The sequence below is a fragment of the Phoenix dactylifera genome, unplaced genomic scaffold, assembly GCF_009389715.1.
Source record: "Phoenix dactylifera cultivar Barhee BC4 unplaced genomic scaffold, palm_55x_up_171113_PBpolish2nd_filt_p 000167F, whole genome shotgun sequence".
Taxonomy (NCBI): Eukaryota; Viridiplantae; Streptophyta; class Magnoliopsida; order Arecales; family Arecaceae; genus Phoenix; species Phoenix dactylifera.
Window position 1 is genome coordinate 635,695 of NW_024067708.1, and position 12,540 is coordinate 648,234.

Sequence of the window (12,540 nt, forward strand, 5' to 3'; positions counted from 1 at the left end):
ACAATAAGAGATAATCTAGGACAAATTAAATGATAGTATCAACTAAAGTTATAGCAAGTTTTCTTAAGATATGATCTCGCTTGCAATTGTCACCAACACGCTTGCCATGTGAGATTTGGTTTAATTTTGTTTGTTCTTTGGTTAAATAGTAAAACACACATGTTATGCACATGACAAACCCTTTTCTCTATGATTATTTTACAAATGATACATGCAGTCGTTATGAAAGTCCTTTGGGAAAGTTCTTTTATTTATCTTTATTAAAGCATGGCAAAATCCTTGAGGGGCAGGATTGTACGCTTAACCAGAGTCTAGAATAGCAAAGCACGACCTTATCTAACTTGGAAAACTCGGCCTTACCTAGGAGCCGTATATCCGTCCTATTGCGAGCCGTCGGCCTCATACGTTTTTCTGAAACATAGTTCATTCAATGCGGGTTATGTACAGGTTATTTTTTTTTTTTTTTTCTCGGCATACCAAGCACTCGCTCACGAGTCACGCCCTCTCTTTTTAAAATGGTGAGGCAAGCCCTTGTTGTTTTTAAAATGGTAAGGATCGCTGGATTCTCATATAATATCCCAGTGTAATGCATTTAATTCTTCTCTTTAATATGGTAAGCATGTTGTACTCCCGACATGCATTTCTTCGGAAATGGGAAGCTCTGGACTTTCCTTTAATATGTCGTAAAGATTTTTTGTAATCCCCCTACCATGCGGAACTTGGAATGGGACTGCGCTGCTTTCTAACTCGAACAGGTAACCCGGTTCGGTTGGTTTTAGAAGTCAACTCCATCTAGCTCCCCGCAACTTTCCCGAGTCCGTATCCAAATCCCCGCCACCACGACGACGCGGGCACTGCGCGTATCCAAGGGCGCCCCCTCCTTTCCCTCCCCGCAACCCAAAAGCCTCCAATCTTTCCTTCCCCTCTCCAATGGCCGCCACCATCTCCACCACCGCCTCCGCCGCCTCCCGCCACCTCTCCTCTGCCCACCCCGGCTCCCCCAAACCCTTCCTCCCCCTCTCCCTCAAAACCCTCCCAAAACCCTGCCTTTCTCTCCGCCACCGCCTTACCTCCTCTCCCCACCGCCGCCTGCTCCCAATCTTCGCCACCGACTCCGGCGAGCTGTTTCCCTCATCGCCTGATGGCGTCGCCAACGACCTTTTCCCACTGTTCGACGATAAGCCCCGGGAGGAGTGCGGCGTGGTAGGCATAATCGGCGACCCGGAGGCTTCCCGGCTGTGCTGCCTTGCCCTCCACGCCCTCCAGCACCGCGGCCAGGAGGGCGCCGGCATTGTCGCCTCTGACTCCACCACCCTTCGCGCCCTCACCGGCCTCGGCCTGGTCTCCGAGGTCTTCTCCCCGGCCAAGCTCGATTCCCTCCCCGGCTCCGCCGCCATCGGCCACGTCCGCTACTCCACCGCCGGCGCCGCCTCCTCCCCGATGAACGTCCAGCCCTTCCTCGCCGGCTACCGCTTCGGCCAGCTCGCCGTTGCCCACAACGGCAACCTCGTGAACTACGCGGCCCTCCGCACCGACTTGGAGGCCCGCGGTTCCATCTTCAACACCTCCTCCGACACTGAGGTCCTCCTCCACCTCATCGCCACCTCCACCTCCCGCCCCCTCCTCTCCCGCCTTGTCGAGGCCTGCCGCGCCATCGAGGGAGCCTACTCCCTCGTCTTTCTCACCGCCAGCAAGCTCTTCGCCGTCCGCGACCCCCATGGCTTCCGCCCTCTCGTTATGGGCCGCCTCCGTCGACCCTCCCGGGCCGTCGTTTTCGCCTCCGAGACGTGCGCCCTCGACCTCATCGGCGCCGACTACGACCGTGAGGTCCAGCCCGGCGAGGTCCTCGTCGTCGACGGCCAGGACCTCTCCCTCACCTCCCTCTGCCTCCTACCCCACAAGCCCCGCAAAGCTTGCATCTTTGAGCACATCTACTTCGCCCTTCCCCACTCCGTCGTCTTCAGTCGCCCCGTCCACGCCTCCCGCTATTCCTTCGGTGCCGCCCTCGCCGCCGATTCCCCTGCCCCCGGCGCCGATGTCGTCATCCCCATCCCGGACTCCGGCTTCTTCGCTGCCCTCGGATTCGCTGAGCGCTCCGGCATCCCCTTCCAGCAGGGCCTCATCCGCTCCCACTATGTCGGCCGCACCTTCATCCAGCCCACCCAGGAGATCCGCGACCTCGGCGTCAAGCTCAAGCTCGCACCTGTTCGTGGAATTCTCGAGGGGAAGAACGTTGTCGTTGTCGACGACTCCATCGTCCGTGGCACCACCTCGTCCAAGATCGTCCGGCTCATCAAGGACGCCGGCGCCTGCGAGGTCCACATGAGGATTGCCAGCCCGCCCATCGTTGGCTCCTGCTATTATGGGGTCGACACCCCGAGGGCCGAGGAGCTCATCTCCAATAGGATGGATGTGGAGGGGGTTAGGAAAGAGATTGGCTGCGATTCGCTCGCCTTCCTCTCGCTTGACAGCCTCAGGAAGCTGCTCGGTGATGAGGCACCCACTTTCTGCGATGCGTGCTTCTCCGGGAGCTATCCTGTGCCGCCGAGGGAGCACGAGGTCGTGAAGGTAATGGAAGAGTGAGGTTAATGCGTTCTCTACACAGATCGTGGCGCTTATTTATACAAATTCTTATGTTGGTATCGAAAGAATCAGAAGAGGAAATTTTGTTTTCTGCTTTAACCGTTCTGTATTTTTACCTTTCCATAACTTAGTTATAGTGATGAGATGTGGTTTTCAGAGGGAGAGAGATATTTATCATCTTGTATTAAGCTGATACCCTTTTTCCACGATATCTTCAGATCCAAACGATCATGTTGTATGGAATATATTTTAGATCAGAAGATATAATTTGTCAACGCATGCTTTGTACTTTTCTTCTATTTGTCATATTCCTTCTTTATTGAGTCAGTTTCTAATTGTGGTTGGTTAGATTGCTTTAAGTTCTAATATCTTTTTTTTTCAGTGTTTAGTAAGCTTATTGTATTATATTATCATCATAGGTTTTTTGCGATCTTTGTCTGTGATCTGTTCAATCTGAGAGCTACTACTGTTTTCTTCTGTTTGATCAGCTTGTAGTGGTTCCAACAACCATGTTTTGTCGCTAATTTTTTTATTGCCAGTTCAACTTTTAGGAACTGATATGCCATTAGAACTAGTCAAAAAATCTCTTCCATGTCAACCTGCATGCTATAGCAAGGAATTGTTCTATAGATATATCAGTTTGCTAATATAACTTTTAGCTTTCCAAATGTTTAATCCACAAAGCCCCGAATTGTTCTACTACTCCCAGCATTTGTGTAAATCAATGAATGCTTTTATTTCTCATGGGACTGTCTATGTCTTTATATCTCACTATTGGAATTGGAAGTGTGATGTTATTTAAGGGCTTGTTTGACATTGTTGTTTTTTGTGTATTTTTGTTTCTCTAAAATTAGTGAATTACCACAAGGAGATTGATGTTGAAGAGAGCATGTCCACAAACTTCTATTTTCCTAGCTTTAAAGCCCACTCTTTTCTGAAAACAGTAAGTCTTTGCTACTTTTTCTAAAGCTCTAAAGATTTTACCGATAATTTTGAAAAACAAAACGGTTTCATCATACTTGTTACTCAGTCTATTTCCTTTTCTTCTCTGCTTCTTGGGCTTTTGAAAACAAAAACAATGAAAGTGGACCCTTAGTTAAGGGTTTATATTAACACAAGATGTTCAATTTGTTTGTAGGGATTGTGCATATACAAGCAATGAGTCAATAATAAATATAAAATCACTACGATGTATGGTAATTGTGCAAATTGAAAGACTAGTATCTCAACGAGGTCAATGTTTTTGCTTTTATGCTAGTGCATCATTGTGCAAAACTATTACAAGTAATGATATTACTTGCAGATTTTGGGGACAAAGTCATGCTACAGGTAATATTTATCATAAAAGAGAAGTATGCAAAAAGTTCTCATTCAACATAAAAGCCTGAGTTATGGCTCGCTTCGTAGGAATTTAGATGACCCCCAACTCATGCTTTTCTACTGTGCTACTTACGAGGCTCATGTTGGTAGCAGACCCTGCTTAAGCACAAGCCATGATAACATGATGAAGTCCTCCATTTGTTGCTTCTTATCTTTCGAACGTGGGAGCACACCACATTTATATTTATCTATACAACTAAATTTCCTCATAATATATATTTAAGTTTGAACTTTCATGTTAAAAGTTGACTTTTCATGTTTACACTCAAGAATGTTTTTGATTTATGCCTCCCTTTATCTACACTGTATTTATTAAATTTTCTTGTAGAATTTCTTTTTGTTCACCCTCTGATATTTCCTGTACCATGATTTTTTGATTGATTGGATTACTTGGCTACATATTGTGACTGATGCCTATTTGGCAGATGAAGCTTTTGCAGCAAATATGTGACATCATATAGCATTATGTATCTTAATAAACCATTTCACTGTGAAACTTTATCTTGACTTATTGAGGTTTAGTGAAACCTTCAGCAAATATTTCCTATAAGGATTTATGCACTACCATTTCATGCTACTTAATTTTTTTTTGATAATATATTCTGTGTTATCACCTTCTCTGTCTTGACACTTCCACATAGACTGAGCCCTTTCCCTAAAAGAACCTTGTTTGATTTCTGTGTGCAAGTTGATACCATCTCTATTTGTTTTCTACAACTTTGTCTCCAATTGGTGCAGCTCGAATACTTCAATATATAGGTTCCTTATCCTACCTAGCTTTGCTACCTTGCTACCTTTGCTTTCTCACCTTTGCTATGCTTATATTGCATTCTTGAGCCTTCTTTATCACAAAATATCCTGAGCAGGGGATGCCGAACCGGTACCGGTCAGCGTACTGGTGGCGACCTGGACCGTTTGGTACCGATCCGGTCCTCCGCGGGAGTGCATCCACGCGGTTCCCAATGTGCGCGGGCACGCTGCCCCACGCGTGCAGGACGCGTTTCCATGTGTTTCCCCGCCCTTCCATTGGCAAAGCCGCGCACGCGGGACGCGCGCTGCCGCGTTCTTTTTTTTTTTCTTCCTTCTTCTTCTCGAATCTTCTTCTTTTTTCTCCTTTCTTCTCCTTTCTTTCCCCCTTCTCCTGCGAGCAAGAAAAGGTATTTCCCCGCGCAAGGCTTGGTACCGGTACGTCTTCTTCTTCTCCTCTTTCTCTTCTTCTTCCTCTTCTTTCTTTCTCTTTCTTTCTCTTCTTTCCCGCGTGTGTGGGCGCGCTGCCCCGCGCGTACTGGTGCGAATCGGTCCACCGGTAGTCCGGTACAAGGTGGTACCGGTGCGAACCAGACCGGTTTGCACCGATACGCAGCGGGAACTAGTCGGTTTTAGCTTCTATGGAGCCGGAACTGTTTTCTACGGTTAAAATGTACCGGTTGGCCTCGGTACCGGTACGGTACGTGCAAAACCGACCAGTATGGTATGTGCAGAACCGACCGGTATGGGCCGGTTCAGCATACCATGATCCTGAGCTATGAGATTTTGTGGCCCTCTTTAACATCTTACAGTCTCATCCTGTCCTGAATTACAACCAACAGAATCCTTCGCTGGCTTTCATTGTATTCACAAGGGATAGGGGATGTTGCATATACATTTCTGTATTCTTCTGTATACTACACCTTGCTCTTTTGGTAATGTCTCAAAGTAATTGAGCGGAGCATTTTTCTGTAAAACTTCTTTGTTTGTATGGTTGTTAAGAATGAGACTGAATTTGTTTCCATTAGTTGCTTCCTCCAAATAAGGAGTCATGATCTTGTGCAAATGTCCTCTTGAAGTTTGGTTGGAATCAGTTGTTATGAGAGAAAAGGATCCTTTGTTCCTTTTTTTTTTTCTAACATCCATGAAGAGAAGCATGGTCTGCAAGGAGGGCGATTCATTAGTCATTAACAATTTATATTATAGGATTTGCTGGACTTGAAAATTAAGGAAGAGAGGAGTACATTTTTAATGCCAATGAGATGTTGAAGGTTCCTAACACCTATTCCCTCCTGTCTATCACTTCCTACTCTCATAGAAATCTTTCCAGGTCTTAACTTGAGAAGGTAAATTTTTCATTTGTTGATTGTTTCCCCTTCTTCGTGAAAATTAATCAAATATACCGCTACATCAAGGAAGAAGAGGTCATGACTGGACTTTTCGTGACGAAGATATGGTGATTCAGTTGTTCATAGAAATTCTGACATAGAATATTATGTCAAACCATCAAAATTCTTTCTTCAACAACATCTGGATCCTTTCTTGAAAAGGATCTACGCATGCCTCCATTAATTTTTGCAATAACCTTGATAGGGCAAGGAAGGCATAGTGATATACATCATACCTTCATGTCTTGGAAGAATGGATCAAGAATGTCATCATGCTATTTACAGGGAGGATCCTGAGACTTCATGTATGATGGACAATAACATAGTTTTCATTATTCAAAGTTAAATTGTGATAGACATTATTAGTATGAACTATTGTTTTCAGATTGTTGATTACCATGGAAGTCTTAAACGTTTAATTTGGTTGAGCCTAGATTTATTTTTTTAAGAAGGCTTAAAGAATTCAAGGGTAATTGTGAACAAATTGGAGGTAACTAATGCCTGTCAGGTTCTACATATAGAGAAGTCTGAGGTTATTTTACATTTCCCTACATTAGTTACAATGAAGCAATGTATCATTTAATTGTAAAGTGTAGGGAGGTCGATTAGTGTTCAATTGTCTGAAAAAAATCTGAGGTTATGTGCATATAGGGAAATCTTTATTGTTTAAGTAATAGTCTGGTTGACCACAAGTTTCTTGTTTGTGTCTAGTGGAGCTGAGGAAGCCATATCCAGATTTTAAGAATCTTCTTATGGTTTCTAAACATTTTGGTGGCGCCTTAAATGCAAAATGATGTAGATGTTGAAGTTAAGGTCATTTTAAAGTTATTTGATGTAAAAGTACTTTTTATCTTGATTCTTGTAGTGCGACACCTTCTACTTTTGTTTTTCGTTAAGTTCTCTTCTCTCCTTAATCTTTCCTAGATGGGGCATAAAAAGAATCATCCCCTCAACTTCTACCAATATTTTGGTTTTCATGAACAGTAGCAAGCCTTTACTTATGCATGCCTCTTTTTGTCTTTTAGACAGATCCTTATTCAATCATATTATCTAGGGATCCTTATACATTCTTTTCTTTTGACCCACTTCCTATATCTTCCAACCTGGACAGTTATTATAGCCCTCCATGTCCATGTTGAGTTAGTTTAATTTTCTAATTACCATGTGATTGCACATAACGATGATACAATTATCCCATAAGAATTGCTCTGCCAACGACTTGAAAACACCTAGTTGTAAAACACATGTACTGTGTTCATGTTCATAGGTCGAGCCTAATATATTTGTAAGAACAAAACTTAATGCTTTCTACTAAAGAATGCATGTCCAGAGACCTGAAGGCGATGAGATTGAGGAGGTAATGCTCTGATGCTTGTCACATGAACAAAATACTCTTACTAAGTTGGCTGCTTTTCTTTTTGTATGTTATATCAGTACATTATTTGTTATTTGTTGTGATCTATCCTGGAAAGCCTTTCAAACACTATGCGCATGAATTTTAGCAGCTAAATTGCTGGAGGCTAAGACTCTTTGAAAAACATAAATGGAAACTTATAATTGAAATCATCTTTTGTACAGTTATTTGATCTTTACCTAGTAGGCTATTACCAAGAGGTAACTGGAGGTTTGCTTTACCTTGTCAAGGATGGGATGCTTTGAAACTGCTGAGCATTTTATGCTCTAAGATTTTCTTTGTTTGAACCATGTTGGAGTTGCCATCTTTTTGACACTAGAGAAAATAAGTTAACAACATGCACCTCTAGGACAGTTTAATTTATTAGAATTTAGTTGGAAGTTGTGGCATGTTGTGTATTGATTTTTCGCAATGAAACATGTTCATGTTAAGCAGTTCTTGATCTCCTTTGAACTACATGCACTGGTGTTCTTATTTTGAAGAGCATTTTGGGCTATCCACATTGCAACAGCTTTGTGTTCATAACAATAAAATTAGTGGCCAAATGTTTTCCTTTGGCACTTTTTTCTGCATAGCAATACGAAGTCACTTTTTTTTCCCTTGGCCCACACAAGTTCTTATATATATTTACATATTAGTATAAGCTGAATGGTACAAGTTATTCAATAATTCATAAATTTATCATGGACTGGTCACTAGAATATTTGGCCTGCTGACACTAGTGATGTTTCTTGTGATTGATTCACATGAGTTGATGGGTAAAGCTTCCAACTCTTAACACTTTTTACAATGTTATTTTTTGTATTAGCTTTTAATTTTGTGGAGTTCTTGCTAGACAGCAAATGAATTTTCCTCTCATTTCTTAAATTCTGGATTTCACTACCTAGCCGAATTTCTCTCATGTGCTGAAATATGTGATTGTAATCACATTATCCTAATTGGTTTTATAGTCTTCCACTACTATCAGTTTTATCTGAGTTCATGGGCACCATATGCTGATGGTTCATTCCAGTGCAAGTGGCAAGGCCTTGTATGCAAAGCTTTGGTGCCACCAAAGCTTATCAGAATTTTTTTGCTCATGTAAACATAGACCAACAAAATAACCATACCAGAAGCCGTATAACGAACAAACCAAGAATGATCACCCGAGCTCTGTCTGAATCCAGCTTCATTCACCATGGCCATGAAGAATTTATCAAACTAAGAAGGGGCGCCTAAACAAAATAAGAAAAAAAAAAGGGCTATAAGTAGGCCGTTTGCTATTGCTATAAGGGCTACTCGCCTTTTGACGGCTTGGCTTCGCTATCGCTCCTAGAAAGATTCACATCCATCCCAATTGTTGGCTAAAAAAACCTACTGACTTGGCTTTCCAAAAAGCAACCGACTCTTTCCAGGTCTAGTGCCGAAGCATCTTGAATTTGTTTTTGTATACTTAAATTGCATTGCTACTATCATCATCAGGTCTCTTTTGTCCAATAGTACCTTGTTGCAGAGATTATGGGACCTATCTAATTATAACCAGTGTTAAATTCTTGATTTAGAGCTCACATTGGCATGCGGCCGCTTAAATGCCAAGACTTCTTATCCATGTATCTCCTGCGTCAGTGGGACAGGCTGATGATAGGAGCTTGTGATAGAGCAAAGGGTAGAACACTGGCTTTTAATGGTTTAAGAGACCTCATTTAAGCTTTATGCATATGGTATAATGAATGCTATTTAATCATTATTTCCTTATAACAGCTTTATACAGCAGAAATGACAGTCCGTATTTAACGTCTTCATTGCCTAATTGTATAATAAAATGTTATCTTTATTAATTCAAATCTCTACATCAGACTGACAGGTAGAAGAGAATAACAGTGATCGGTAGCCAATCCAAGAATGAAGCTATTATGCCAACTAGCCTCGGCTCCATGACTTGGCTGATTGGCATCCCCCTCTGTTTTAAGCAATCTGTCCACAAAGCTTACAAGCTTTGTCAGACTTCTTTCCTTCTTCAAGCAAATTAGTCTGATTAAGCCAGTGGTAACCTTGGAGACTGCTTAGGTTTTTACCTGATCATAAATGATATAATTAGCTTTCAGCTTAGTTAGTTACAACAAAATAGATCAGAACATTGTGAAGTAGAAACTATTTAAACTAGCGCTCAGGCATGCTGAAATGAGGAATAAAAGGAAAAAAAAGTGCTTAGCATATGAATTCTATATAATTGATTGATGATTGCTGGATGTGATGTGATTAGATGGTGAAATATTTGGAATAAAATTTTTGCCATGATTTTTCAGTTTTATAAATGATGATAATTATGTCGTTGCTTTTGATCCACGTAGTTTTCTTGTTGGTCTAAATCAACACAGAATTAAAAGGGTTGTTTTCAAAAAAGGTGGCATCTTAAACAATGACCTGAACAACTGGCTTATTGAAAGCGAAATTGTCATCAGATATACTTAATCATTTTGCTTGGTTTAACTTGGAACAGTATTTGCTTTAAAGGATCACTTTCTTTTGAAAACTAATCCTAGAAAGCTCCAGGTCTGGGGATGCCTTCTGAACACCTCATTCAATAGTGCAAGTTGATTAGTATGCCAGTAGAGCGAAGGATCATCTCTCAGCTTCATGTAGAGGCTTATGACATCTTTCTAATGTTGAGAACTCAGAGCACGGTTTACCTAGTCCTATCCTTCCTATTACAATTGAAAAAAAAAAAACTACTAGTGTATGGATGATAAAATGGACAGAGTTAATTGCCATGATTCTCTTTCTTTATTCCTCAAAATTAGTAAGATCATAATTTATAAATGAAATAACCATACTCAAATCGGCTACTCTTTTAATTAAAATTTAAAACCCAAACTGGTGCAACTGGTGCAAATCATGCTAATATAATAGTATGAAAGCTTCGTCATGCATAGGTAGACTTGAAGGGGTTGTTTGGATGTTGGAAAACATTATCACCGTATGAGATGAAAATCATACTACTCTTTTAATTAAAATTTGAAACCCAAACTAGTGCAGATCATGCTAATATAGTATGAAAGCTTTGCCGTGCATAGACTTGAAGGGGTTGTTTGGATGTTGGAAGACATTATTGCCGCATGAGATGAAAATCATGCATACAGAATTTTAGAACTGAGATTTTTTGAGTAGAATGAACAACTGTAACAAATGTTGGCTCAATCCAAAGCAAATTATACGGAAGCTTTAATGAATTCTTATGAAGCTATATGACTTAAAATTGATCCCTATGATCAAGGTTATTATTCTACAACATGCGCTTTATACACACAAGCAATAGAGAGCATACAAAGACTTCAAAATATTATTTACAAGCACTAGAATAAAATATATTTTTTAATATAAAGCTTTTAATAAAATATTATTACGTGTGACTATCTCCACCATGGAAAGAAAAAAAAAATCAAATCAACTAGTAAATACTAGAAAAAAAGGGCTTTCTATATATGCACCGTTCAAAGCAATAGCTTTGATCAACTATAACAAGGAAAAAAACTTCACTAGGGCCAAAATGAGAAGAAATAGGTATGGTCTATCTATTGTATGGATAAAGGATCAAATTGATATAGAGAGAACTACAAAGATCAATTAATGAGCTATTAGTTTGATATAATTAAGAATTGCTTACTTATGTCATGATATAGAATAAAAGTCTAGAATCAACTTATGTAATGGAGTTGATCTATTAAAAGAAAAGAAGATGGGAAGTTGGACGGATTGGGTGACCTTGCACATCTAATTATTCTGATTTTTAGAGATAATCTAAACCATTTGGGAGGTGATTTATCTTATCTGGGAAAATTAGGATGTGGGAATCAAAGATTCTCTGATTCCTCAAGACTTTTTTTTATTTGTTGCTCATTTTCAAAGGGCCGTGTAGGTTAGTAGCCATTGGAAGATGCTTAGATGCACACTACCCATATCCGTATCTATATAGGTCTATATTGTTCGTGGCTGCGAGTAATAGAATATAGTATACGACTCAAAATCTAAAATAAATGGATACCAAATTTTGCTGGAGAGCAGCTTGCATGCTTCTAAATATGCTTCTGATTTTATATTTATTAAAATTTTAAATTTTATTTTTTATTTTTTTTAATTTGAAAATAAAATTTTTTAATTTTTAAATATATATATAATCCAAAAATTAATTTTTTTTGTCAACATCATATCATAAAATCAAACCAAAACTAAAAATTTTGGTATGATCTTTTCTTATTTTGCAAATTGAGCTATTTTTTTTTAAAAAAAAGAGAATGAGATAAGAGAGAAAGTACACTTTATTTAGGCTTGGATCTTATTTCAATCGTGCTGAATCGATGTGATTTTTACTAGGGGGAAGAGGAGATGTTTAAAGAAAAGAATTAAATGTTGGGAAGGCTTGAGAAATTTTTCGGGCCTTCCCAACATCTTCTTATAACAAAAGAAGGAAAGGAGGAGGGGGGTTGTATCTGAACCGGCCCGACTGGATGTGAACCGGATGGTCCATACAAGTTCGAATGGAATCAATTGGTTTAGTCTAGTTCCAGTCGGTTCAGTCTTGTTTTGGCCCTTTTCGGTTGGTTCGGAACCGAACCTGATTTTAATAGCCGAACCAACTCGGTCCCCCATTAGCTTGGCTCGGTATGGGCCGATCTGGATGGTTTGGTCTGGTTCAGCCAACCTTGATTTCAGTTATGAAAGCTAGTATGGGTCATCAGTAGAATTCTTGTCTTTTTACCCATTCTACTATATATATATATATAAATCCCTTTCCAAACAAACAACTTACTTTTTATTTTTATTATTATTATGTTTTTGTGAAGATGCTTTACTTTTCTACACTACCTCACTTAGTATCTTTCATGCGGAAGAATAATTCACTTTTTTTCACAAGATCAATTATTAGATTGTGCAACAACTGTTTTGAGATCTATGTAGATAGATGGAAAGAAGAGGTTGGAGTGCTAATCCGTGTAAGACGTAACGTCGCGAAAAAAAATCAATCATTCTTTCATATAAAAGACAAAACAT

At 40.2% G+C, this 12,540-nt stretch overlaps 1 protein-coding gene across 1 annotated transcript; it reads left to right on the forward strand.

Moving 5' to 3' along the window:
• Positions 1 to 557: 557 nt before the first annotated feature.
• On the forward strand, positions 558 to 2,882 carry LOC103711295 (amidophosphoribosyltransferase, chloroplastic-like). Its single transcript, XM_008797380.4, has one exon. It carries the CDS (start codon positions 931 to 933, stop codon positions 2,581 to 2,583), a length of 1,653 nt encoding a protein of 550 aa, XP_008795602.2. The 5' UTR covers positions 558 to 930; the 3' UTR covers positions 2,584 to 2,882.
• The last annotated feature ends 9,658 nt before the right edge of the window (positions 2,883 to 12,540 follow it).

Coding starts and splice junctions, on each gene's coding strand:
- LOC103711295 (XM_008797380.4), top strand. CDS start 931: ATGGCCGCCACCATCTCCACCACCGCCTCCGCCGCCTCCCGCCACCTC.